At 28.8% G+C, this 26877-nt stretch overlaps 1 protein-coding gene across 1 annotated transcript in view; it reads left to right on the top strand.

Moving 5' to 3' along the window:
- Positions 1-1203: 1203 nt before the first annotated feature.
- LOC141532557 (ras-specific guanine nucleotide-releasing factor 2) overlaps positions 1204-26877 on the top strand; it is a 32553-nt gene continuing 6879 nt past the window's right edge. Inside the window, exons 1-19 of the mRNA XM_074250952.1 lie at positions 1204-1259; positions 1358-1514; positions 1582-1712; positions 1779-1907; positions 3170-3276; positions 6882-7029; positions 7143-7394; positions 8641-8879; positions 12754-12983; positions 14615-14811; positions 14911-15036; positions 16548-16650; positions 17186-17494; positions 19132-19328; positions 21037-22078; positions 23269-23490; positions 24137-24435; positions 24945-25120; positions 25882-26409. Of these exons, the coding sequence (XP_074107053.1) occupies positions 1487-1514; positions 1582-1712; positions 1779-1907; positions 3170-3276; positions 6882-7029; positions 7143-7394; positions 8641-8879; positions 12754-12983; positions 14615-14811; positions 14911-15036; positions 16548-16650; positions 17186-17494; positions 19132-19328; positions 21037-22078; positions 23269-23490; positions 24137-24435; positions 24945-25120; positions 25882-26409 (4463 nt within the window). The 5' untranslated portion in view covers positions 1204-1259; positions 1358-1486. The remainder of the gene's footprint in view (positions 1260-1357; positions 1515-1581; positions 1713-1778; positions 1908-3169; positions 3277-6881; positions 7030-7142; positions 7395-8640; positions 8880-12753; positions 12984-14614; positions 14812-14910; positions 15037-16547; positions 16651-17185; positions 17495-19131; positions 19329-21036; positions 22079-23268; positions 23491-24136; positions 24436-24944; positions 25121-25881; positions 26410-26877) is intronic.

The raw sequence follows: 26877 nt of genomic DNA, 5'->3' as shown, positions 1-26877 counted from the left end.
ATTGCAGTAACTAATTAAAAAATTTTAATCTACAGAAATTAAATACCACAGATGCTGTTATCTAATAATTTTCTCATCAAGAGTTCAGCATTACAATGCGTCAGTGGAATTACTTTGAACTTGAAAGTCCGGACTCACATAATTTCAGGAATTTGTAAAAATCAATACAGCTAGAAATGTGTATAATTATAGACATTATTCAAAATTTCAAAATCAAATCGCTATAAAAAAGAAGTAAATTTTTGCATTAATGCAGTAAAAATAATTTATCAATAACGAATTTTATTTAAATTTTATTTTCCATTATCAGTAAATTATTAAAAAGTTTTTCGTAGTGGAGCAGCTCCAGGTTACCCGGTTAAATATCAGACAAAAATAACACTCGGATATTATTCGATTCGCTCAAAAAGCAATTTTGTGGCAATGAAAAATCTATAGATATCCCAAGGCCCGAATTGCCCTGCCAGCGCCAAAGTTACCCTTGTTGACTCTCTTACTACCACGACTACGACTACTACTATCCGTACTACTGCTCTCACTATTAATATTATTATTATTATAATTAATATTTAGTATCTTAAGTCTCAAGAGGTTCTAAAAGCTGTTGCTTCTCCTAAAGATAAAGTTTTTTAATAATAAACTATATTTATATCTACATTAACATAAATAATACATAAAGAGACCTGCGCGGCTGATTCTATGGTGCGTCTGCGTTTTGAGCTTCTGTACCATCGCAGGGAAGCTGTGCCAGAGCTGAAAATTTGTACATAGTTATTGGCTAGTGCACATCCCTGGCCAATAGTGCTTAGCACTTAGTACTACCGTTTAATTAGTTGTATACATATCTGGTAGTTCTTATTATCAATTATCATTACTATTATTATTATTATTATTATTATTATTATTATTATTATCATTAATAATTAAAAGTTTTCTGTGTTTATATCTACAATGTACATTCTATTATTATTAAACAACTATTCTATTTAATTTCTCTCTACTTCATTTACCCTTGAATTATTTTATTCTTCCTTCTTTTGAACTTTCACTTTTCAATTTTTAATAACATTAATAAAAAATCAATTTTTTTCAACTTAAATTTTTTTTTTTACTATTAAACATTTAATTACCGAGATTATAATTAAATTTTTAATAACTTCTTTCAATACTTGTTTTTTTTTTTTTTTTTATTTCCAAGTCATTAGCTTATAGAGGACGAGGTTACAAAAATAAGTGAATGTAGAGCAGGATAATTCGCAGTGCGTTGGAATTTTTAAAAAGTTTTTAAAAAAATTAAAATTTATTTTTTAAAATCACTCCTTGATTTTCTTGTTAAATTCAAAAAATTTTTTTTCAGAATTATTTTATTTTTACAGTAAAATATTTATTGCGCTAATGAGTTTAAATAATTATTTTTCTAATGTTCTTGTCATTAAATAAAACTATAAAATATTATGTAAATAATAAATTGTAAAAAAAAATCAAGATGTTGAGTCCGAAGATGCAAAAATCAGGTAATTATTTATTATTACTGTTTCGAGGGAAAAAAATTTATAAATAATATTTTATTGTTTAATATAGTAAGAATAAATGATTCGCAAGTATTAATGCTGTCAGAGAGAGCTCATTATGATCATTCATTGGCTGGTTATTTACATAAACGTACTGCTGATTTAACGAAATGGCAACTTCGTTGGTTTGTTCTCTATCAGGTAAAAAAATAAATAAAAAAAAATATTTTGTAAAGAATATTCTCTTATTGAATGGTTCCGTTTTAGAATTTATTATTTTATTATGATAATGAGGCTTTCTCACGTCCAAGTGGTGTCATTATGCTCGAAGGTTGTCATTGTGATCGGATTATTGCTGCGACGACGACTAACACTGGGAAAGAATCGGAAAGAAAGGTATTGTTTTCGATAAGCTCTCTTTTTCTTAAAATATGTGTGACTTTTGCACGCCTCATAAGCGAAGCGTTGAGGTAATGTTTTACTCTCGACATGTCAAAAAAAGCAGTTTTCTCGAAACTGAAATTGATTTTTTTTACTTATATCGCACTTACAGGATAATACACAGAAAAAAAGGTTCACTTGAGTCGAGAAAATATTTTTTTTCTAACTATTTTCTTGAGCGAAAAGAATTTTTTCTTTGACACAAGAAAATTCACTTATTTCAACAAAATTAATTTTCTTGCTTTAAGAAATACGTATCTTGATCCAAGAAAATTTATTTAAGTCAGGAAAATTTTTTTGTTTTGAGAAAATTTAGCCTCTTGCTCCAAAAAATTTTGTTCTTGATAGAAATAAATTTTCTTGCCTTGAGAAAATTTCCCTCTTGCTCCAAAAAATTAAATATCTCGATAGTAAATTTTCATTAATATTTTATTAATTAACATGTCAAATTGGAAGATCAAATAATATTGAATTATTTTTTTTCATTCAATATGTAAAATTGCACGCTAAAATAGTATAAAATGGGTATCAAATATTCAAGAGAAAAATTTTCTCAAGGTAAGAAAATTTTTTTCTTAGCTGAAGTAGGTGGCGTTACTTCCCTAAAGTATCTAATAATTTTGATCAAAAATAAAAATTTATTGTATCAAATATTTACGATAATTTGAATTAAGAAAAAATTACTTCCACCAAGAATAGAACTTCAAGAAAAATTGTTAGCCAAGAATTTTGTTCTCCAGTCAAATTATATCAAGTCAAATAATCTTTCAGGTACATAAAATATATTTCAATAGCAATTATTTTGTTTAATATAGTAAATAATAACATTAGAAATAATCTTTCCTGGACGTCCGTGTGTCTGTGTTTATAGATCCGTATATATAGCAGGAAAATTGCTCGAAAAAATAATCTTACCGAAATAATTATTTTTTTATTATCTAAAGTACCTTACTAAGGACTTTTTCAATTAATATGACCGTTTAACTCACTGTCATTCAATTATTATTTATAAAAAACTAAGATACGAAAGTGTATTTGTACATAAATTTTATTATAGTATTTTTTTTTCCTGACCTTAGAATTATTACGCCACTAAACCATAGTAGAGTTTTCTTTTTTTTGTATTTTATTTTAATCAATTTGATTGTAAAATATGAGACTATGAGGCATGCACTTTTGGATTTTCCAAATTAAAAAAAAAATTTTTCTTTCATTAGTTTTGTTTCGCTATATCATACCGACGAGAGAATCAACGGCAGTATGAATTGAAAGCTTCCACGGAATCAGATTGCAAAATGTGGATCGACGCTATCAGAGATGCCAGGTTTGTTTTCATTATTTATCTGGTGTGTAGATACATGTGCAGGTTGACAGAAACATGCTATTTAAATGAATAATTAATAATGATCAAGATAATTTACATAATTTAATAATAAAATAAATAAAAAAATTTGAATTCCAAAATTACAATTGTTTAATTTAGAAACATTGTCAACCGATACAACACTGATTTATTTAATCCATTTATTGTGGTAATTTCCATATTATCATTTTTATACTGCATTTGATTTATATCAGTATACATTAATATTTATGTTTCACTTATTAATGATACTATGAGAGAATTAATTCTTGTTGATTATTAATAACATTTACTTTTACTACAATGCACTGATTATTACTGAATTTCTCATCCTCTAAAACTGAATCTAAAAATTTATTGAATCGGTGCATAAAAAAAAATTTTTATAGATTAATTATGATTGTTTTCTCTATTTAGAAAGAAAGAATAAATTTTGGAGTATAGAAAAAAATTTTTGATAATTATGTAAAAGTGGGGGATCTACTTTTTTATCGATTAAAAATTGGACAATCGAGATATTCACGACGTTCTTTATTTTTGACATGGTATACTCTTTACCAGATTAAAGAAAGAAATTAGTTTGATGAAAATCTAAAAAAATAAAAAATTTATGTATTTGCAAATTTATTTTTTTTGAATCCGTTCGAAATTTAATTTTTAGAACTTTTAAAAACGAAAAATATTTACGAAACTTCATTTTTGGCGATTGAATTTATTTTTATCCATGATTGGCCTGAAGAATAAAATCATATTAAGAAAAAAAAATTGAGTCAATTTTTTCATTTTTTATTGCTACCAAAAGGTTAAACCTTATTTTTATATACATAATTAAATACGCGATATCTCGAATTATTTAGACTCTGTAACTCGAACTTAGTATCGCTTCTCTTCCAGTATTGATGAGGGATATTTATTCGCTATAACTCGAATTTTAAAAGTGAAACTATATAAGTCGAAGTTAGTAAAATATAAAAACGTTTTTCTCCAAACTGTCCAAGCTTATAGCAATCAATTCTAAATTCCTATAGGAATGTTAAATCGTTCTTATATTTTTGTTTGTAATGTATATTTTCTCTTTAAGTTATTTTCTTGCAAATTAAGTGTTTTCTTAATTTTTTTGGTCTACTTGCAAATTTTGAACGTCTTGTTAAGGACATGATTCAAAATTGCGAACTTTGTGTTTAAATATCTCGCGATCTAAACGGTCAAAAATTATGAAATTTTAGGAATTTGTCGAAAATTGGTTTCATGCTGGAACTATACTTTAAGCGAAAAATTTTTGTTTGAAACAGAATAATAAAATTTTACGGTATAATTTCTTTAGTATTGGTTTTAGTATTTTATACATTAAAATTAGTTAATTAATTGATTCAATTTCGATGTTCAAAGTTGGAATTTTATGCAAAGAGATTTTCCGATAGTGTCAATTTTCTAATATTCGTAAGCTTTCTACTGGAGGTCTTTAAAGAGTAAACACGGACAACTATGTGCATCAATAGAATAAAATTTAACACAGTAAAAATTTTGCGTCAAAAATTTTTATCTTAAATATTTAACACTTTTATGTGTAAAGTTAACACTTATTCTCTTAAATTCAATCAAAAAAGTGTTAAATATTTATTACAAATTTTTTTGATGCAATAACGCAAAATTTTTTACTGTGTACTTGTAAGATAATAGTCTTAACATTAAATATTTATTTGCCGGGACTAGGTGTTAAAAGATGGAGGAGACACAATTCGTGGTTATAGTCATATATTATAAACAAATCACAGTCATTCTTAGATTACAAAGTTGAGCATTAAATAAACTATGATCACTATGAGCACTTGAACAATTATTATAGCATTGAATTGCTATGCTGAGTTATGAGTACGAGCGAGTTGAGTTAATTGAGTTGTATTAATTAATGTATGTTAATTGTACTGAGTATGAGTTGCAGAAAATTGATCTTCAATTGAACTGTTAATTAATGTACAATATAATTAACACTAGCAATTATGAGCGATAAATATGAGTAATGTTGTAGAATTAGGTTCAACAGACGATTAATTAATTACACTTAATTAATAGTCATAGTATGAGCGTATAGATTAGATTGACTGAATGCAATGATTAATAGAGTGAGTGAATGTAAGTGTAGTGAGAGCTTGAGCATGAATCTGTAGAGTTCACAGTAATGATTAATTGGATGAGCTGTATAAATTAGAGTCACTGGATTATTAATCAATTAACAATACGATTAACCTTCACAGTGTGAGCGAATGAGCCTTAAAACTATAGAGCTTGATTGATTGCGTGGGTCTCGAGATGCGAGACAGAACACAAATTGTTGACCACAGAATGTACTAAATAGAGTGAGACAGTAATGGTTGACTAGTAACATTACTGAATATGAGTGGGCTTATTATAGAATAAGTAATTATGAGCATATGTAGATTGTAATGGTTGTAACAAAGATGAGTTCATGAAAGGCGTCACAAAACAAGGAATGAAATTATGACGCGACAATTCAAAGAGCGTGGATGATTATGAGTTTTATGTTTACACATGTTGAGTTCTTGAATCTGTAGATTCGTATTAATAAATGCACTTCACAGTTATTAATTAATATTGATTGCACTGAGTTGAATCACTTGATGATTTCTAACGATCTCTGATGAGTTTGATGAGTGAACTGAGAGGCCACCTCAGTTTGATCTCGATGAGTATGAGTATTTGGTGACAATCTTTGAAGATCTGAACAGTATCTGGCCCTTAGAGCCTGTGTAAGTGTATATATAACAGTCACGACTGACCCCACCAAGCAACACCCGCAATGCGGCATTTCCCACATAATGGGGCATAAGATGATGAGTAGTGGTCTAATAATAGACTTGAAGTCATGACAATATATTTTGGTGATGTGTTGCTAGGCGAGAGTCAAAGGTGGCTGTTTTGCAATGATGTTATAAGACGGTATGAGTGTGTATGTGTCAGCATGGAGACGCCATGTGGTAATGAGTAAGAGTGAGATAGTAACATGAGTATAGGTTGGATCTGGTGTGATCACAGAGTACATTGAATATTGAATAAATCAATATCTGAGTTTGCGATGTTGATATTGAGCTTGAGAAAGGTCTTCTTGATTGAGTTGGGTTGATTGATGATCCTGGTTGCACTTGATGTTGAATTTGATGCACCAATATATATCACCACTTGGTTACTTGCACGTGTTTTGGAGATTTACTGCGCAACCGGGTTTGAGTTTATGTTGAGCACCTGAGGGCGCGTTTGTAGCAGCACCTCGGTCACTCTCAGCAAATTGCGGCAATTACAAATGTGTAATTCCGCAACAGTACTGAAATATAAATATGAAAAAATTTAGTATTTACATATGCTGTAAGTAAAAAATGTTTAAATTTAAAATGTTGATCTTCCTGTTTCAAAATTAAAAGCATGTTGGTCCATAATTTCTCCCAGATATTAAATTTCCTGAATAATAATATCGTATAACGAATATTATTTGTGGTTCTGTTTTACATGTAAAAATTTCATAACGTCAATGGATGTTCGAACGTATAAAGTTTCAATAAGCTCCTATTACAAAAGGAAGAGCTTGAACAGAAGCATCTACATCTACTACAAATCGTTGAGAGTGAAAAAACGGCTAAATGGCAATATACGCAACAATGCGAAGAACTGACGTTCGAAATTAAAAAATTACGATCCGAGGTAGGAATTTATTTATTGTGTGATCGGTGATACCAAATTCATTCTTACCAATATTAAATATTCTAGTTGAAGAATAATATAAGTAATAAAAAATTTTTTCCATTGATTCACAGTTGTGTATCCTGAAACGCGAGCTGCAGTCGAATTCCAAGTTTACGATCATACCAAATGACAATAACAACAATGATGACGATGATGATGAAGATGATGACGAATACTATAACGACGAAGACGAAGAAGATGACAATGATGATGGTAGCAGTGGCAAAATCAGTACTTTGAATGTCGGTGAAAAGAATACGAGTAATGCTAAAAAAATCTCTTCCCCATCTACAAAATTGCCTCCTTCTCCTACGACTACTAGTGTAAGTATAATTATATCTCGACGGTTTGAGGTTCTTAGAAGCTATTTTGACCATTTTTTCATATTCGTCCTTTTGGCTTAAAAAGGTTTTTTTTTTTTTTTTTAAGTCAAAAATGCGTAGGCCGAAAAAAATTTCTTAAGTGTTTTCTAACCAAATTTTTACTTGTCTCACATTCCCAAGTTGATTGGAGAAAAAGTTTTGGTAATTATTTATAAGTGAAGTCAACTCCATTTTGGGCCATAATAACTATTTAAGTGAAAAAATTTTTTTTTGATTTTGCTTGTTTTTACGATGCATTATGATAAAAAATATCGTGAAAGAAAAAAAAAAGATTTCGATAGCTTTTTTGCCTTTAAAAGTTGAAAAAAATTTTGGCTTTCATGTTTTTGGATAAAATTTCTATCTTATCTTTTTTTGATAATTTTTTTTTCTGAAAAGTACATAAAAAACGAATAATTAAAAAAAAAAAAATTAGGAAAAATTTCCCGCTTATTCCATACCTAGGCGCTTTAAATTGTACTGATGACGTTTTTGAGCTTTTCGAGATCAAAAATTTAATTAATGTGTTATTTTGAGCTCTCTGAGCTTAAAGAGGTAGCTTTTCTATGACTTTGGGCTCTTTGAGCTTAAAAGACTGATAGAAGTTTGATAAAACACGATTTTTTGAATTTTCAAATTGCAATAACTTTTGAAAGAATAAAAATGATTTTCACGCGGTTCGCTGGATTTGACGCAGTTCTTTAAGCCTCATAAGGAATTTTTAAGTTAGAATTTCGGAGTAATTCTCCATATAAAAAAAAACCGTCTTAAAAGTGTCTTTTCGGAAGTTTTTAAGACATTTTTAATGGTATGAACATTCATTTTTTAATCTCGATATTGTGCAAAATATTATGTTGATTACGTTTATTTATGTATGAAATTAATAATAATGTCTTTCGGCATTCGCGAGTTAATACACCCGCTTCGTTCGTTACGTCAAAATCAATCGGTGTCTTTGAGTTTTTTTTTTCCACGAAAATTTTTATTCAATTTTTTGCCAATAGAGCGAAACTTTAATTTTTAAGTTTCGTAAAAAATTAAAAAAGATCTAGCCATGTTACAAAAAAAAAAAAAAAACTCTTGAGAAAGAAGATATACGATAATTTAATTAATTATACTACACTAAATTATGATACACCTCTTACGTTTATTATTAAATTAAATATACGGATGCACAACTTTGAAATTTAATTAATATTATTAATAGGGTGTCAAAACGAAAAACCAGAGGCATCATCGTAGGCGACATTTCATCACTGTTAATGGAATGAAACGCGGCAATTCTGGTACTGGAACCTCGCCAAACATTGCCAGTATTGTAGATATGGAGAAGATTAAAAAAGTTCAAAGTTTTTTTCGCGGATGGCTTTGTCGGCGTAGATGGAAGCAGATTGTTGAACAGTACATCAAAAGTCCCCATGCTGAAAGCATGCGTAAAAGAAATAGGTATTTTCTATCTCTTTAATTAATTTATTCATTAATTTTTTTGTAATCTACTGCGTGGATAAGACCAAAAAAAAAATTCAAACTCCAACAGTTTATTTTAACATTTTTTTATGTAAGAACCTAGAAGCCTAGTTTTATATAATTTTCCACATAACATCCTGGACGTTTGGTTTTTTATAAATTTCTTTCAAGAAAATTGAGTTACCTATAATTTTCTTCATGGTTGAACGTTTAAATTAAGAAGCGATGAACATTTTCAAATAACAAATTGTAGTTAATCTTTAAAATCATAAACTGAGTTGTGATATGTTAAACACACTCTAAAATAACCAGCCTATGGTAAAACAAGAATGTCCTGAGGGTTGAAAGTTTAAAGTACTTTAATATTCCAGTAAGATCGATATCATCTATAAATATGTTCAGTTGAAAATTGGTAATAATAATATTTACTGGAAGATGATAAATTCTCTCAATTTTGAAAAAAAATGTTTATCAGATCATATATAATTTTTTTTTCTTCCTGTAATATTTTAATCAAAATTAATAATTTTATAGTTCTTTTAGAAAAATAATCAGTTAACAGACTTATAATTAGCTGCGAGTCTACTAATTAAGGGTAGATGTATTTTCTGAAATTTTGTTTTTCTAATTACATCTTAAATAAAGTTTTTAATCAAACCGTATGAAATTTCTAAAAAATAACACATGAGCTAACTATTGCGGAAGCTTTATAATAGTTCATTTAAAAATTTTTCCAAAAAGTAATTAGAACAGCAACTTCATATTTCTCTCCTAGACAAAGAAGAATTTTGAAAAAAACGCTCTGCTACGTAATAGATTTTTTAATTATCTATTTCGTAGTAGAGCATTGTTTTCGAAATTTTCATTTGTTTGAAAGAAAAACATAAAACTGCAATAGATTTATAATAATAAATGCAACAAGAAAAGTACTGTTTCTAACAGTGAGTGCGATGAGATAAAAGAGGAGATCGGCTGTTAAGACTTCTAAAATTTTTATTATTGCTTATCTGTATTAAAGCTATCTATTATTTACAAGTTACTGAGAATGCATCTATTTTTTATCGTTTTTATTAGTAAATTTTATTAATTGCATTCAAGGGTCAAATCATTAAACTATCAAATATTCAGTAATAAATTAGTTCCACGGCTACTTGGTTTTTTTTGAGAAAAAATAAAAAAATTGGCATTTTAAAATTTATTTGCTTTAAGGGGCACACCTAGTGTGAAATTTCGAAAAAGTCGATTTTTTTTTTTTTTCATATTTCGGTAGATTACACCTTTAAAAATAACATATTAAAATTTCAAATCGATATATCAAATAGTTTTTGAGTTATAACATTTTAAAGAGCAGCCGCTCGGCAGCTAGAGTGTCATTAGCTGCGAGACGTACCTGAAGTATTGTTCAGAGTCTACTGTCTCTTCCAGCCCCTATAACACGATTCCAGTTTCTATTGTTGGCTCTCAGGTATACAAAAATATATCATTATAATAATTTCTACAAATTTCTAGAAATTTTTCGTTTACTGCCACGTAAATTATTTTCGGAGCCAGACACATTTAGTCTCATTGTGATCGTTGTATCGAGCGCATCATAATTTTACACGTGCTATTTTCTTGAAAATGAGTGATCAATCTTCATATTCAAATAAAAAAGAAACTCACAATGTTCCTAAGCATCGATCAATTGCGAAAAAACGCAAGTTTACCGGAAATAGATTTACATTTGAGCAATCTACTGCGAATACCAGAACGTCCGCAGAAAAGCTATTACAAAATAATGACAATAATGTTGTGATTGACCCATCTCATGGATATTGTATTTTGCAATTTTTATCAGTTTTTAGTGCAATTAGTAATTTAGTGGTGTGTAAAACCTGTCAAAAAAAAGTTACTTTCAATCAAGCAAGTTCAAGAGGCCTAGGGTTCAAAATTGCTATTATTTGTGAATGTGGCAATTCGTATATTAATTCTGGACCAATGATTAATAACGCATTTGAAATAAATAAACGTATTGTTGCTGTGATGCGTCTATTGGGCATCGGAATAAATGGGATAAATCTTTTCTGTGGATTAATGGATTTAGCATGCAAATTTTACGACCAAACTTTTGCGGGATGTTTTACGAATTTACAGATTGCAGCCGAAACTGTTTGTAAGCTCAGTATGCAGCAAGCTATAAATGAAGAAAAAGAGCTTACATTAAAGAAAGAAAATTCGGAGACAAATTTGACTGTTAGCGGCGATGGTACCTGGAAAAAACGTGGCCATACTTCCCGTTTTGGAGTAGTTACGCTGGCAGGAAAATACAGCAAGAAAATTCTTGATTCATGCGTAAAATCTACATATTGTCAGAGTTGTGTTTTTGGAAGAAAAAAAAAGATAGCGAACCTGAAGATTATGAGGAATGGCTATCATTACACGATGAAGAATGTGATGCCAATCATAAAGGATCTGCCTCAAAAATGGAAGTGGATAGTGTAAAAGACATGTTTGGTCGTTCCATTAGTAAATATGGTGTAAAATATACCCGCTATATTGGTGATGGTGATAGCGCTACCCACAAAGGACTTATAGATTTGAATCCTTATGATATTCCTGTTGCTAAATTGGAATGCTATCTACATGTGAAAAAATAATGGGAACACGTTGCCGAAGTGTAAAGAACATTAATAAGAAATTAACAATACTCAAAACAACAATGAAAGCTACAACGGTTTACTTTGGCACTTTTCACCCACGCATCTTCATAATGGCTTCAAAACTATTGAATTGTCAAATAATTTTGCAACTGCAATATTTAATGACGGTTATTCGTCAATTTTGAAGATATTCAATGTAATGGGAGTGATAGTTGGACCTGCAGCAAGAGATTTTGCGGCTCTTAAGGACGACACGAGAATACGAATCGCTGATTATCGCCAAAGGGCTTCTTCAAAAGAAGGTCGATCATCTCGAAGAAAAGCTTCTTCAGCTGAACAAGCCCTTTTCGAAGAAGAGGAAGGTGTATTATATGGCCCTGGAATAGCAGATTAGCTGTAAATATGATTTTAAACCACTTATAACAGTGGAAACGATCATTTTATCTTTAAACGCGTTTTTCTCGAAACAGCATTTTCCGAATTTGCTGCAGTGATTACTCAAAAACAAATGATCCGATCACTATCGAATTTTTTTACATGTTCTATATATAGTTCTCCGTACAATGACCTATCGATTTTTGATCTGATCAAAAATCGAATTTTCGCAGGCCACAAACGACCAAAATTTTAGGTAAAATTCGACTATTTTTTTAAAACGCCGCCATATTGTCAATTTTTGATTTTTTTTTATCGTAGGTCATTGTACAGACAATATTATCTAGTTTAACGAGATATTTTTTTAGATTTCATCCACGGAGAAGGCCGGAATCACTGCAGCAGTGAAGGACCTTTTTTTTCGCGCCGTTAGAGATCGACGATAACTTAAAAAATATTTAATTTTTTTCTACAAAAATTTCATTATGTATTCTTAAAACATGTATAAATATATTCTTAAAATTTTAAAATAATTGATAAAGTATTTTTTTTAATAAAAATTCCCAAAAATCACGTTTTTTTTAGGCCGTTACACTAGGTGTGCCCCTTAATTTAGTCTTTTTTTTTTTAATTAAATTGTAAGAAAAAAAATATTTAACATTATTTTAAAAAAATAATGTAAAACTAAACAATTACAAACTTTTTTAATTCTTCAAATAGTAAGGATCAATTTTTCTATCCACTTTCAAAATAAATATAACTTAATCCATATTAAAATACTTTTAATAATCAAATTTTATAATACTTTATTTACTAACTATGAATTATTCATTTTATAGTTTGGTATTCCAAATGGTAGAAGCTGAAGAAGAATATACAGATCAGATGGAGGTGCTCGTCAGTTGTTTTTTAAGGCCCTTTAAAATGGCCGCCAGTTCAAAGAAACCACTATGCAGTCACGAGGATGTAAATAGTATTTTTTTAAACAGCGAGACAATATTATTCCTTCACCAGATATTTCTCAAAGGACTTACGTCACGTATGGAAAACTGGCCGACCCTTGTACTTGGTAGGTATTTGCCTCATATGTATATTATACCTTTACTAGTAGTATCTTAATCATGTATAGTTAATAAGGTTATTACTTAATTCTAATTATATAACTACCTCCCTTAGGCATTTTATCACCTCACAATATTGAGAGCAGTATAAATTATTTCCGCAAATTTCTACTCATTGATTAATTTCTCAGTATTAACAGACATGACCTTAACTATTTGCTCTTTTGGCGTTTATTTTTCAAGTGTTTACTATTTTTTTGTTCGACGAAGGCTGGAAGCGTCAATTTTGTTTAGCGCAGCGGGCCGAAACTATTAAAAAGAAATTGTTACAATCACGTTATTTTTTTTTGTTATTATATTATTATTTATTAAATGTGTAATTTTTACATAATTATGCCTGTAAATTAAACAGCTTTTCTTCATAAATATAACATTACTAGCTATTAGTATTACTAGTCCCCGCTCCGCTGGGCACTTAATAGAATTGTAGTTTTAGATCTAGACTTGAAATTCATTTGGAGTATTATTTTGACTTGCACAGGTTCCACATTCCATCCAATCGGAAGTAGAATTTATTGAAATCCGTATTGAAATGATCTCTACATGACAAATAAAAGATCCTTACCAAATTTGCAGCTTTTTGAAGCTATATTTAAAAAATTAAGATTTTTTATTGTTAACATCCACACCCGCGATCTTTATTGGAAGTGATTCGGTGTAAAATCAGTTCTTAGATCATTTTTGTATCACATGTAGACGACTCCTATTAAATTTGGAGTCTATAGGAGCTACAGCTTGGAAATTAAAAATTTTCATTGTTAATACCTACCCCCGCAACCCTCTGTGGGGTGAGATATCGTAAAATTCATTGATAGATTATTTCTACGTCTCTTACAGAAGATTCCTACCAAATTTGAAGTCGATAGGAACTATAGTTTGAAAACGGGAATTTTTCATTGTTAACGCCCCCGCAACCCCCTTGTGGGTGGAATTTCGTAGAATCGGTTCTTAGCTGACCTCTACTCGGTGAAAGGAATATTCCTGCCAAATTTAAAGTCTCTAGGTCTTATAGTTCCAGAGATATCGTGATGAGTGACTATATCTATAGAAAGTCTCGTATACATATATATATTTCAAATTTAGATTGATTCAAAACGAATTTGATTGACATTCATATTTTGACACAAATATGAATTAGTTTTGAGATCAATCTAAATTTGAAATTGATTTGTAAATTGAAATTAGCAAGCCTGTAGAAATTTCGATCCTGTTTTAGAATATTGATAAAGACTTGAGAATATTTAGGATAAATTTTATCTATAAAATATTCTTAAGTCTTATTAATTTCTATTTACAAATCAATTTCAAATTTGGATTTTTCTCAAAACTAATTCATCTTTGTGTCAAAATATGAATTTCAATCTTAAATTCATTTTGAATCAGAATTTTTTTTGCACGGGTGATAGATTCTCCTATATATAGATTTAATAATGTAATTTTTCCATTTTCATATCAATAAATTTAACAGTTTTTCTTTGTAAATATATCATTTAAATATTTTAATTTTACATCACTATTCATGTAATTTTTTACCATGTATATTATATATTATTGATAAAAATATTTAACATATCAACAGGTGATTTATTTGACATGCTACTCCCAATGCTTTCAATTTATCAAGAGTATGTCCGCAATCATCATTACAGCTTGCAAGTTTTAACAGAATGCAAACAATCGTCACCGTCATTTGCTGCACTATTGACCCGGTTGGAAAATAAGTCAACCTGTCGTGGTCGATCTCTAGAAACTTTTCTTACCTATCCAATGAGCCAGGTAATTATATTAAAGTATTTTTAAAGTATATATATATATATATATATTAATTTTTTTGCTTTGTCCGTAATTTAAATACTTGAAATTATTCTTTTTTAGATTCCACGATACATTATTACTTTACACGAAGTGCTGGCTCATACACCTCACGATCATGTAGAAAGAAAGAGTCTCGAAAACGCTCGACAGCAGTTGGAAGATTTATCGAGACAAATGCATGATGAAGTATGAATTATTTATTTATTTAAAAAGAACTTGGATTCATTTTTTTCATAGTGTAATTATTTAATTCGTTTAAAAAATTTTCAATTTAAAATTTTAATAATAGAGTTAAAGGGCGAAGGATTGATAAAATAAAAAATGCTAATGCAAATATTTAATTGCAAAAAAAAAAAATTAAAATGTAAATTTAGATTGTTAAAATTTGAACCTAATTTTTATATTTGTCTAATTTTTTCAAACAATTTTTCTGGTAGTTAATTTATATTATAATAGTATGACATAGAAGGTACAAATAACTGTCATCAACACAAATTGCTTTCATTGTCTGATTAACATAAAATAATTTGATAAAAATTACTTAAAAATAAACTCAATTTATGCAAATAAACCTTCTATAAAAAAATGAGAAGATAAAAAAAACGGCTTTTATAAAGAAGATAAATAAAATATACCACTTTTTTAGTAGATTTCATAAAAATCTAACTATTTCACTCGTCCTGAGTCAGGAAATATCGTACGTTCAAAAAGTTATATATGAATGTTAGGGTGTGGGAATCTTTTAAAATTAGAATTTTGAGTTCCTCTTTTAACAGGAGCTTTTTTTGTTTGGGTAGTTCCTGCCGAATTTTGAAATTTCAGTGGAAATTCCCAAACAAAGCTCCTATTAAAAATTCTGTGAAAATCAAATAAATTCTTTCCCCCCAAAATATCTCAGGAAATGCCCAAGTAAAGCTACTGTTAAAAGCAGAACTTAAAATTCCATTTTTACAAGGTTCCTCACGGAAATTGAATTTTGGCACACCGTAATATATATCGATACTGCAATTCTAATACGTCGCATCTTACAAAATTTGATATATTGAGTTTTTTTGAAAAATAGAATCACAACAATAGATATTAAAAATTTAAAGATCAAATAATTTAATAACTATTTTTAAATTATCATTTTCATCCGTTGAATCCTGTTTAATCAATGTTAAAAATGAATTGTTTTTATCATCTGTAGTAAAAATTTCTAAATGTGGGATACGACGTATTAGAATGGCAGTATCGATGTACGATATGACTGGGCTTGTCACCGCGTTTACAATTTCTAACCGATTCTTTTTAAACTCAACATGGATTTTTAAATTTTGAAAATTTTGATTTTCACTTCTTAGAAATAGAAATAGCCTCAATATTACTCATTTTAGAGTTCGTTCAAAGAAACAATTTTACTGTTGCAATTTTTTTTTTTTTTAAGATTTAAATAATTATCGCAAAAAACTCGACGCTTAAATCAGATAAAAATATATCTTATTTATTTTATTATTGTTGTGATTTAAAATTGAAACTAGTTAATACTATTTTAAAAACTAAAAAACGGTATATCTTAAAAAATCATATTTACTTGCTTTTTTATTGTGACAGTATGATATTGCATGTAAATATTTTTTCGGTGAAGCAAAAAATTTAAATTAGGTTCTTTTCTTATAATATGATAATAAAAAATTAAATGATACTTTTGTTTTCAGGTCAGTGAAACAGAAAACTTGAGAAAAAATTTAGCGATTGAACGAATGATCGTTGAAGGATGTGATATACTTTTAGATGTAAATCAAGTCTTCGTGAGACAAGGTAAACTAATAATTAATATCTTGAGAAAACGAAAAAAATAAAGATTTTCACGCACGCGCATATATTTAATTCCGCTGGAGGCTAACACATTTTGATGGTACACACAAATAAATCGATAAATTTTATAATAAAAGCTCTTAATTTATTTGATCGTGCGCGCGCAATTTGTTTAATAGACGTGTATTCTTCACACTATTTTTTGTATTACGTGCTGTATTTTCATCGGCTCTTTTTGTATAAATTATTTACAAAGTAAATGTCAACTAAATATTTATTCTATAAACTTTATAGTTTCATTAAATTCATCAAATAGTTTTATTTAATTTCATAATTCAATTTTTAATTAGCGCGAAATAGTGAGTATATGTCACCACGTGTTGAAATGTGTATATTGTATGCATTGGTGTCATCAACAATTATACTAATAATTATAATAATAAAAAAAAAACATTTAGTATAAAAATCTGACTTTAAATTCAACAAATGTTTAATTATTAAATTTTTTGAAAATTTGAATGTTTGTGATATTTCACAGGAACATTAGTTCAAATTTTGGACAAGTCTCGTGGAAACAGTGGAAGCACGGGAGGATTGTTATGGAGCAAAACAAGCGCGATAACATTTGGACGAAAGAAAAATAGTAACCACAACGGAGCGTTGAGACAGTGTTTTTTATTTTCGAATCATTTAATTCTTACGATAAGACAACAGTCTGATGGAGACGATTTGGGTCGATTAACTATTGTACCTGGTATTGGTAAAATTCCACTGAGCGATGCGATACTCATAGAGGATCCTAGTGAGCAAGCTACTTCCTCAGCAGCTGCGGCAATTGATGATGATGGTAATTTATCTATCATTGTATTTTCAAATATGTGTTTTCATTTTTTTTTTAATTATTTGAGCTATATTTTGTTTTATTTTATAGTACTGAATTTAACAATTTTAAAGATTTTTACAACAATTAAACTATAGTGAAAAAAAGTAACCAACACAATTGCATATGCAAAAATTTTAAGCGTAAATTTGGAAAAAAATTTTTTTTATAACAATTGATTTATTATAAAAATTTTAAGAATTGTTAGATGTCAATTAATTTCAGTAGAATTTTATTTTAGGAACAATTTAATTTTTTTTTATTTTTATAATTTAATAAATTATTAGATAGAGATTCTTTAAATATTAAGTTCAACACTTGTGGAAATATTTCTCTGAAATAACTGCATAGTAAAAAATTTTACGTCATTGCGTCAAAAAATTTTGTGTTAAATATTTAACACTTCTATGTGTAAATTTAACATTTATTGTGTTAAATTAACATAAAAAGTGTTAAATATTTAACACAAAATTTTTTGACGCATTGACGCAAAATTTTTTATTGTGTGTGAAAAATTTTAATAAGTACGAACAATAATTCATGAAGTTTTTCATTTTCTTAATAAGTTCGAAAAAAATCTTATGAAGTCGGAAAAACACTTAGGAAGTCACATTTTTTACAAGGATTAGGACTCTGCTAGCAAAGTTATCCAGAGTTGTTAAAACTTCATTTTGGAACCCTTTTGAAAATTATTCTCTGAAAATCTGACTTTCTAAGTCGAATGAATAGTTTTTCCGACTTAATAAGACTTTTTCGGACTTTTTAAGAAACTCAAAAACTTCATGAATTATTATTCGTACTTATTAAAATTATTTCAGAGAAATTTTTCCACAAGGGAATATAAATAAAGAAAAAAATTTTTAATTTTCGGTAATTTCAGTATCATAAAAAATTTCAGTACTTAAAAAACTATTTTCAGTCAAATTTTTCGTAAGTAAAATTGTAAAAATTTATGATTAAATAATCTTGAAATGTTTTTTTTTTTTTAAATTATACAAATTACTTTTTGAATCGTAATTATCCAATTATTTTTTTTAAGTAAAAATTATCAAGAATCAAAATAAAAATTTTTTTATGAATTTTAAGAGGCAAAATTTATAAAAATTTAAAGATAAAGGTATATGATTTTATAATGAAACAAAAAAATAATATTTATTATCGCACAACAACTAATCGAGTATAAAAACATATCGCTGACCAAATAAGTTATTTATTTTTGTTTAGTTAACCTCTGTCATTAAATACAGGGGATTTGATCTACTTTTACGGCCAACTTTAAATACCATGGGTTCACTTTATCGTTTGTTTATTGATTATTACTTAGCGGGTATCCTAAAAGTAATGAATATTATTTTTTATACGGCTCTCAAACTACTTGTTTTTAAGTATAAGGTCATTATTATTACTCTGCAAATCTGAAACAGTGAAAATCACTGGAAATTAGTGGAAATTAGTATTCACTATTTCGCCCCCGTTAAGAGATTAAGATTCATTACCTAGGGATTTTATTATTTTTTTTTTGTTATTTATTAAATAAATATAAAAAATAAGAAACTGATCTCGAGAAAAGCTGTAAAGTTGATCACTTAATTTATATTTCGTAGAAATATCAGTTTGTTCATTATCAAGTGGCTCAACAGCATCAGCAGTATTCAGTGAAAGTAGTAGTATTTTTTATGGCGGTAGTAGTAGCACCAGTGGAAGCAGTTCTTCCTTTGGGAATCGTGAATTTAAAATAATGTTAGATACTAAATCAGGGGGTCCATTAATAGCTATTCATCTCCTAGCTCCAACAATGCAGGTACTTATCTAACTGATTTTTTTCAAATAATAAGACTTAAGAGATATTTGTTTTGACACTAAAATCAGCAGACGTTGAGATTTTTTTTTGTTAAATTAAATTAGAACTAAAAAAACTTTCTACACATAAAATGTTTATTTTTTCTTATTCATTTTTTTAAGAAGAAAAATCCTAAAACTTTTCAGATATCTGCTAATTTTATTTTAATATATTGTGATAAAAAAAAATTTCCTATTTAATTGATAAATTTTTATGTTAATTAGTATTCAAGGACAAAAAATTAACTTGATTCAAGAGAAAAATTCTTGAACCAAGAATATAATTTTTAAGAGGGTAATTGTCTTGAATTAAGACGCAAAATTCTTGAATCAAGTAAAATTTCCTTAAATCAAGAATTTTTCTCCTCAAATCAAGAATATTAAGCTCTTTAAAAATGTATACTTGATTCAAAAACATTTTTTTTTGTGTAAAATCTACAATCTACATTTGAAGTACAGTAGAACCTCTATAATTCGAATCCCAAGAGAGAAGCAAAAAAATTCGAGGCATAAAGGATTTCGAGTCAGGCAGTAACTGGTTTCGAGTTAGGGAAGAGGCAAACAGAAAGGAAAAAGTCAAATACATACACAAACAAAAATTCAAAAATTTTTATTCAAAAAACTTATTAGAAAAAATCTTTTTTGCTTTATATGAAGCTGTTCTTTATCTACAGCATTCTCTAAAATACAAAGAGCAGAAAATTCTTTTTCCTCCAAGTTACTTGTTTGTTCTATAAAATTAAGTAACGTATTTAATGCTATTCTTGCCTCTTTGATCGAAACTAATTGAGTGCATGTTATATTATTTGATTTTTGTGTCTCATCTCCACCTCTTTCATTGCTCTCAGATATTCGCCGTCTTTTGCATGACAAACTTTGACCACTCTCAACTTTCTTTATTACATCTACTTCATTTTTTATTATTGCCGAAAGAGTACTTAAAGGTATACCAAACTGTTTCGCAACATCCTTTTTTTTTTGACTAATCTTCACTGCTTCGAGCACTCGTAGTTTTTCAGCAAGACTAAGAGTTTTAAGTTCACGTTTTACATTCATCGCTTATTAATTTTTTTTCACGTGGAGCTGTCAAAATTGATGTGTATTGCAGTGAATTCTAACTAAGTCTAAATGTATGGTAATTTTACAATCGCCAACAGAAACCTGACGTCAGCTATAAATTCCATTATCATTTCGTAGAACTGGTAATCCTAATGAGATACTTACATACGGTAATAATTTTAAATTCAAGATAAAGAGGTCCAAGTGTATGTATTCGAGTTATGGAGGGTAAAAATCTACAGAAATAGCTTGTAGGGACTCACTAATTATTTCGACTTATAGAGGGTAAAAATTTCGAGCAAATTGTACTGTATTGTAAATTTTATAACAAAAATTTAATGAAATTCGGCGATCCTTAATCCTTATTATCCTTTTACGCTTCAAATGTTCAATTTTTTTTTCTTGAAATAGTAAAAATTAGCATTTTATGTTACATTCTAATGAAAATGTCTTGAAAAAAATTATTAACTTAAAAATTTATGGATAATTTTATTTTCACCCGAAAAAACTCTCAACTAGCCCTCGTTGCATTTGTTTACATTATTTAGTATTGATAGGTAGAATTTAAGAATAAGAAATAAAAGTAAACAATAATATTTATTGTAAAACAGGAAAAAGCTGCATGGATAAGTGATATAAGTCAATGTATGGATAACATACACTTTAATAATTTACTCGGTCATTCAATAAACGGCGGCGCGGGATCTTTGTCTTCGTCCTCATCAGATACAAGTTCCGCAGTGATAATGCCGCATTCAATTAAGAATGACCCAAAATTGTTCAATGACGACGTTGATATTAGATTTAGCCAAACGTTGAATTCATGTAAACTTCCTCAAATACGTTATGCGACGCCCGAAAGACTATTGCAACGACTGACTGATTTAAGATTTCTCAGTATTGATTTTTTAAATACATTTTTATTAACATATCGTGTTTTTACTGACAGCGTTACTGTATTGGAAGCACTAAAGAGAGTTTTTTATGACTCTGAGCATCCGCCCTATTCTCTCAGCACCCCAGACACTTGTCATTACTATAAAAAAATAGAAGAAGAAACAGCTACGACAGCTGATAATAGTACTTCTATTTCGCTTGACAAAATATCCTCCGAAAGTACCAATAAAGATCAAATAGCTTCAGCTCTTGGGGTTCACCAACCCGGCTCTTCAATATCTGAAGATCATAAACAAAGTAACAATGCTCTGAGAAGAATTAGCGGAGCCAGTTCTGTTTCCGGGTATGAATCGTCTGAAATAAGTGATTCACGTGATCAAGTATTGGTACGCTGTAATAACTGTTCTTGTCGTCATGAACCCACTCTATTGCTTCCCAAGTCTGCGTCTACATCAACAGCAATGTTAACAGTCAATAATAAAGTATCAAGTACGAACGATTGCTGTTGTGAGGGTAATTTTCATTTCAAGGAAGCTTCGAGTCATCAAACAGATAAAAATGATGATTCATCAATTAAATTAAAAAGTACTGGCGGAAATTCTGGACAATCTTTAGAAGATAATCAACAGCAATCATCAACTGCCAATAATTTAAATGTTAAGGTCGACAGTGATAGTGATCATGTCTTGTCGAGTTATCTTACTATACCGAAAGCTACCATGACGGGCTCGTCAACCAGTTCGGAAACTTTAACAGGTATGCCATAGTAATGATAATTTTATAATGTACTAGCTATTACTTGCCCGCTTCGCTGGGCATTTTATAGAATTGTATTTTTAGATCTTAACTTGAAATTTAATTAGAGTATTGTTTTGACTTTCACAAATTCCAAATTTCATCGAATTAGCATATACCTTTTATCCATGTAATTATTCCAGCTAATATTCATTGTAACTTTCAATGTGTAATCATTATAATGTTTTCGTGGCTTTTTTTCAAAAATTAATAATAATTGACACGAAGAAAAAAATTTGAAATGACAATTTGGAGTCTATAGGAGCTATAGCTTGGAAATTAAAAAATTTTAACGTTAACACCCACCTTCACAAACCCCTGTGAGATGAGCTATCGTAAAATTTTCCCATATACTTTTTCTACATCTCTTACAGAAGATTCCTACCAAATTTGCAGTCGATAATAGCTATAGTTTAAAAACGGGAATTTTTCATTATTAACGCCCCCGCAATCCTCTTTGGGGTAGAATACCGTAAAATTCGTTCATAAATTATTTTTTCATCACTCACAGAGAATTCCTACAAAATTTGGAGAACCCACCCCCGCAACCCTCTGTGAGGTGAGATATTTTAAAATTCGTTTATAGATTATTTCTACATCTCTTAGAGAAGATTCCTACCAAATTTGGAGTCGATAGGAGCTATAGTTTAAAAACGGGAATTTTTTATTGTTAACGCCCCCGCAACCCCCCTTGTGGTCCGCCCCGGCTTCGCACGGGTATTTAACAAAAATTTCGAAATTAATTATTATATAATATAGCCTATGTTATTCAGGGATAGTGTAGCTTCCAAAGAGTGAATGCATTTTTCAAATCAGTTCAGTAGTTCCGGAGCCTATTCAATGCCAACAAACAATCAAATCTTTCTTCTTTATAATATTAGTATAGATTCTCATTTTAAATGACGATTCAGTTTTTATTCTTTTTATGTATCAATTTTTTGAGTAGTAAATATTTATTTAAGAAACAGTTTCGTCTTTAGTGTAGATTTAGGTCTCATCAGTGCAATTCGATGTTCATCTAATTACAGGCTACTTGTTAACATATACTGTCTTATAAATATGTGAACTTTAATTTTTTTAATTAATTAGTAATCCCTTTCATTAAAAGTTAGTTATGTATCAATTCTTGTTTTCATTTAATGACAATGAAGATATGATGGTGAATAATACTCCACCTTCAGCTCCGTCGTCACCGAGTAACAAGAGTTCTATTACTTTAATCGACTCAACTGGTTGCGGGAATGCTGGAGATAGTAATAAATTGTCAAAGGATTTTTTCACGGCGATTGATAGCGAAGAAACTAAGCAGAATTTTTATCCGATAAGAGAACAAAAGGAAAGAGTTGAAACGCAAAAGAAAGTTTCTAATAATGGTTAGTTTTACTTTTATTCTTTTAAATGTTATATTATGTTCAAGTAAAATAGTTACTTTACAGTAAACTTAGATATTAATCATTAATCTATATTGTTAAGAGAATAAGCAAAATTTTGTGGCCAGTGTATTTATATGATAAAATTTGGTATCGTTAGAAAAGTCTTGATCTGGAGTTGTGCCTTTCATGTTTTCATATCATACTCACCAATAGTCAATTTATGATGATAACTATTTAGGCTGCATTCGAAAATGCTCTATCTCTGGATTCATAATTAAGAAATGACCTTGTATCTCGTGAACTATTGACATTTTTCATGATATAAGCTCATCCCGATGTTACACTCATCGAGACCTTTCATTTGAGTACCCACATCATTTTTTCATATATTTATATATATTATATATATGTATATATGAAAAATATATCAAAATGTATGTGGGTACTCAAATGAAAGCTCTTGATGAGTGTAACATCGGGATGAGCTTATATCTTTAAAAACGTCAATAGTTAAAAAAGTACAGTGCAATTTAACAAAATTCATTATTTAATAAATCAAAGTTTTATTTATTTATAGTTCACAAGTCACGGCAGTCACATAGTGACTGCAAGGTTGCTAGTCATTATTATTTTTTATTTATTACAGACTCGCATTCAAATTCCCCAAAAACAACCAACCAAAGATCAAAATTTGTCAACACTGTTAATACTGACGCGCTCACGGGCTCTCATAAAAAATACGACTCTGACAAAAATGAGTCATGGACTGTCAATGCTATGTCAGATGATGACAGTTCATTATCATCCCCGTTAAATCAGGCTCACAACCGACGTCATTTTGAGCAGCAACAGCAACAGCAACATCGAGCATCTGTTGTTTCAGTACCTCCGATTGCAACCTACGATAGTAGACGCAGTTGTGGTTCTATATCAAATATTGTAGGGGTAAGATTTTTCATCAAGTGCTATTATCAATATTCATTCAAGAAGAAATATCTTTGCTCAAGAGATTAGTTTTATTTTGAATCCTTGTTCACTAAGAGAAAATTTCTTTTGAAAAAATTATCATCGCTGTGACAAGAAATTAATTTGTTTAAAATTTTTAACAATTTAACTTGCTAACTGAAGAAATAAAAATTTTTTCTCACAGTAATTGTCTTGTTGAAAAAAAAAAAAAAAAAAAAAAAAAAAATTAGATCGACAACTTGCGAATTTTTATCGAAAATTGTTTTTTTCCCAAATCTAAAAAACTTTTTTTTAGAAAGAGTTACTGTGAGAAAAATTTTAATTTCTTCAATTAAAAAATAAAATTTTCGACAAATTAATTTCTTATTACAAAATTGCTTATTTTTTTATCAAGAAATTTTTTCTTCCAGTATTGTAAACGTCGATTGTATTTGATGTTTTCTTTTTTTACTAGTATAGATTATTATGTTCCAATAAAACAATTTCAGAACTATTGGACCGGTAGAAGATCATTCCAAGAAGGTACTGGAAGTAGTAGAGACAAAAATTCGCGACAATCATATGCGTCATATCAATCTTCTATGCATTTTTATCATGATATACCTACACAGGGGTCAAGAAAAGCTGGCGTTGTCATCACTAGTTCTCGACAGAGTCATAGAAGGTATTTTTACAATACCTTCGCGCAATTTTGCGCTTAACACTCTGCGTTAAAAAAAGAATCAGTTATTTCCCTAAATGTTAAATATTAATGAGTAAAATTTGTAAAAATATTGATTAATTAAATTGTCGATAATAAACATTTTGACAGAAGCGCGTTTGATTTTCTAGTTTTATAAATTATACTTGAATATACTAAAAAGTTTACTAAATTTACAAAAATTTTCAATAATAGAATTAAAAACTTTTATTAAAAAAATCACCCTCAATTTTTTCGATAATTGAATTATTTGTTTTAATTTAATTTGAATCAACAAGTTTCGCTACAGAGCTAAAATATTTTTAGTTTTTTATTTTTATTTTTTTTTTTTTTTTTTTTTTTTTTTTTTAATAATTCTATAAATTAATTTAAACGTATAACTGATAAATAAATTTATTTAAAATGGATAAATCATTTTTTTTATAATTTATTTAAAATTTAATTTAAATAGTTTTTATTGTATGTTGAAAATCAATTTGCCTCGAGCGTAGATGAAATTGAAATTATTCAGAATAACAAAACTTTTGTCTGTATTGAATTAAATATAATTTCAATTTACAGAGTAAACTTTTACAAATAATTACGATTTAACTATCGATAAATTGATATTAATTTTTTTTATTAAATAATTCGAATTTAAATTTATTTTTTTTTTTCAATTTATTTTTCAATAAAATTAAAATTACAACTTTAAATTATAATTAAAAATTTATTTCTCAATTTAGGAGTAGTACATCAACAGCAGCAGCAGCATTCGCAATAGCGACATCAGCATCAAGTAACCCGCCAGACATAATTAATACCAAATCCTCGGAATATTCAATTGATACTGCAAATAGCAAGTTGCACCGAGATGCCGCGTCGATTATGAGCGACCGGAACAGACGCAAAGAGCCAATATCTACAGCAGCAACCATGCGAGTTCTAAACGTATTAAGACACTGGGTATCTAAACACGCTCAGGACTTTGAGCTGAACAGCGAATTGAAGCATTTAACCATCGAATTCCTCGAGAACATTGTCGAGAATCCGAATTTGTTGCCGGCGGAGCACAAAGCTGCTAATCAATTGATGCGGCTGTTGAACAAAGGGGAACCTGAGGATAGTAAAACTGACTTGGTGCGTTTACTATCCCCACCTTCGCCATCACGCACGATTCAAACTAAGGAAAATATTGAGACCTTGTCTGCTCTTGAAATTGCTGAACAAATGACTTATTTGGATCATAAAATATTTATCAGTATTTTGAGCGAGTAAGTGTTAGTTATTGTGTTGAAAAAAATAATATTAATGATTAGGGTGAATTAAAAGAAAAAATTTTCAATAAATATTTAGAAGTGGAGTCAATCCCATTTTTGGGCCATAACTAGGTGAAAAATTAACATTTTCAATTTTTTTTTTATTCTACTTGTTTTTACGGCGCATTTACGATAAAAAATGTTGGTAAAAGAAACAAATAAAGATTTCGAGAGCTTTTTTGCCTTCAAAAGTTAAAAAAAATTTGGCTCTCATGTTTTTTAATAAAATTTATATTTTATATTTTCTTAACATATTTTTTTTGAACAGTACAGAAAAAAAAATTTTTAAAAAAAAGTTGAATATCACAATTTTCTAAAAAATTTATAAAATTTTTTGAAAACTTGTTAAAGTTGTGATAATCTACTGTTTTTTTTTTTTTTTCCCTAAATTGTTCATTTTTTATGGATTTATAAAAAAAACTA

This window comes from Cotesia typhae, unplaced genomic scaffold, assembly GCF_013202065.1.
Source record: "Cotesia typhae breed Kobodo isofemale line unplaced genomic scaffold, CoteBio_Ctyphae contig_65, whole genome shotgun sequence".
Taxonomy (NCBI): domain Eukaryota; kingdom Metazoa; phylum Arthropoda; class Insecta; order Hymenoptera; family Braconidae; genus Cotesia; species Cotesia typhae.
This window is presented reverse-complemented; position numbering and strand designations above follow the sequence as displayed.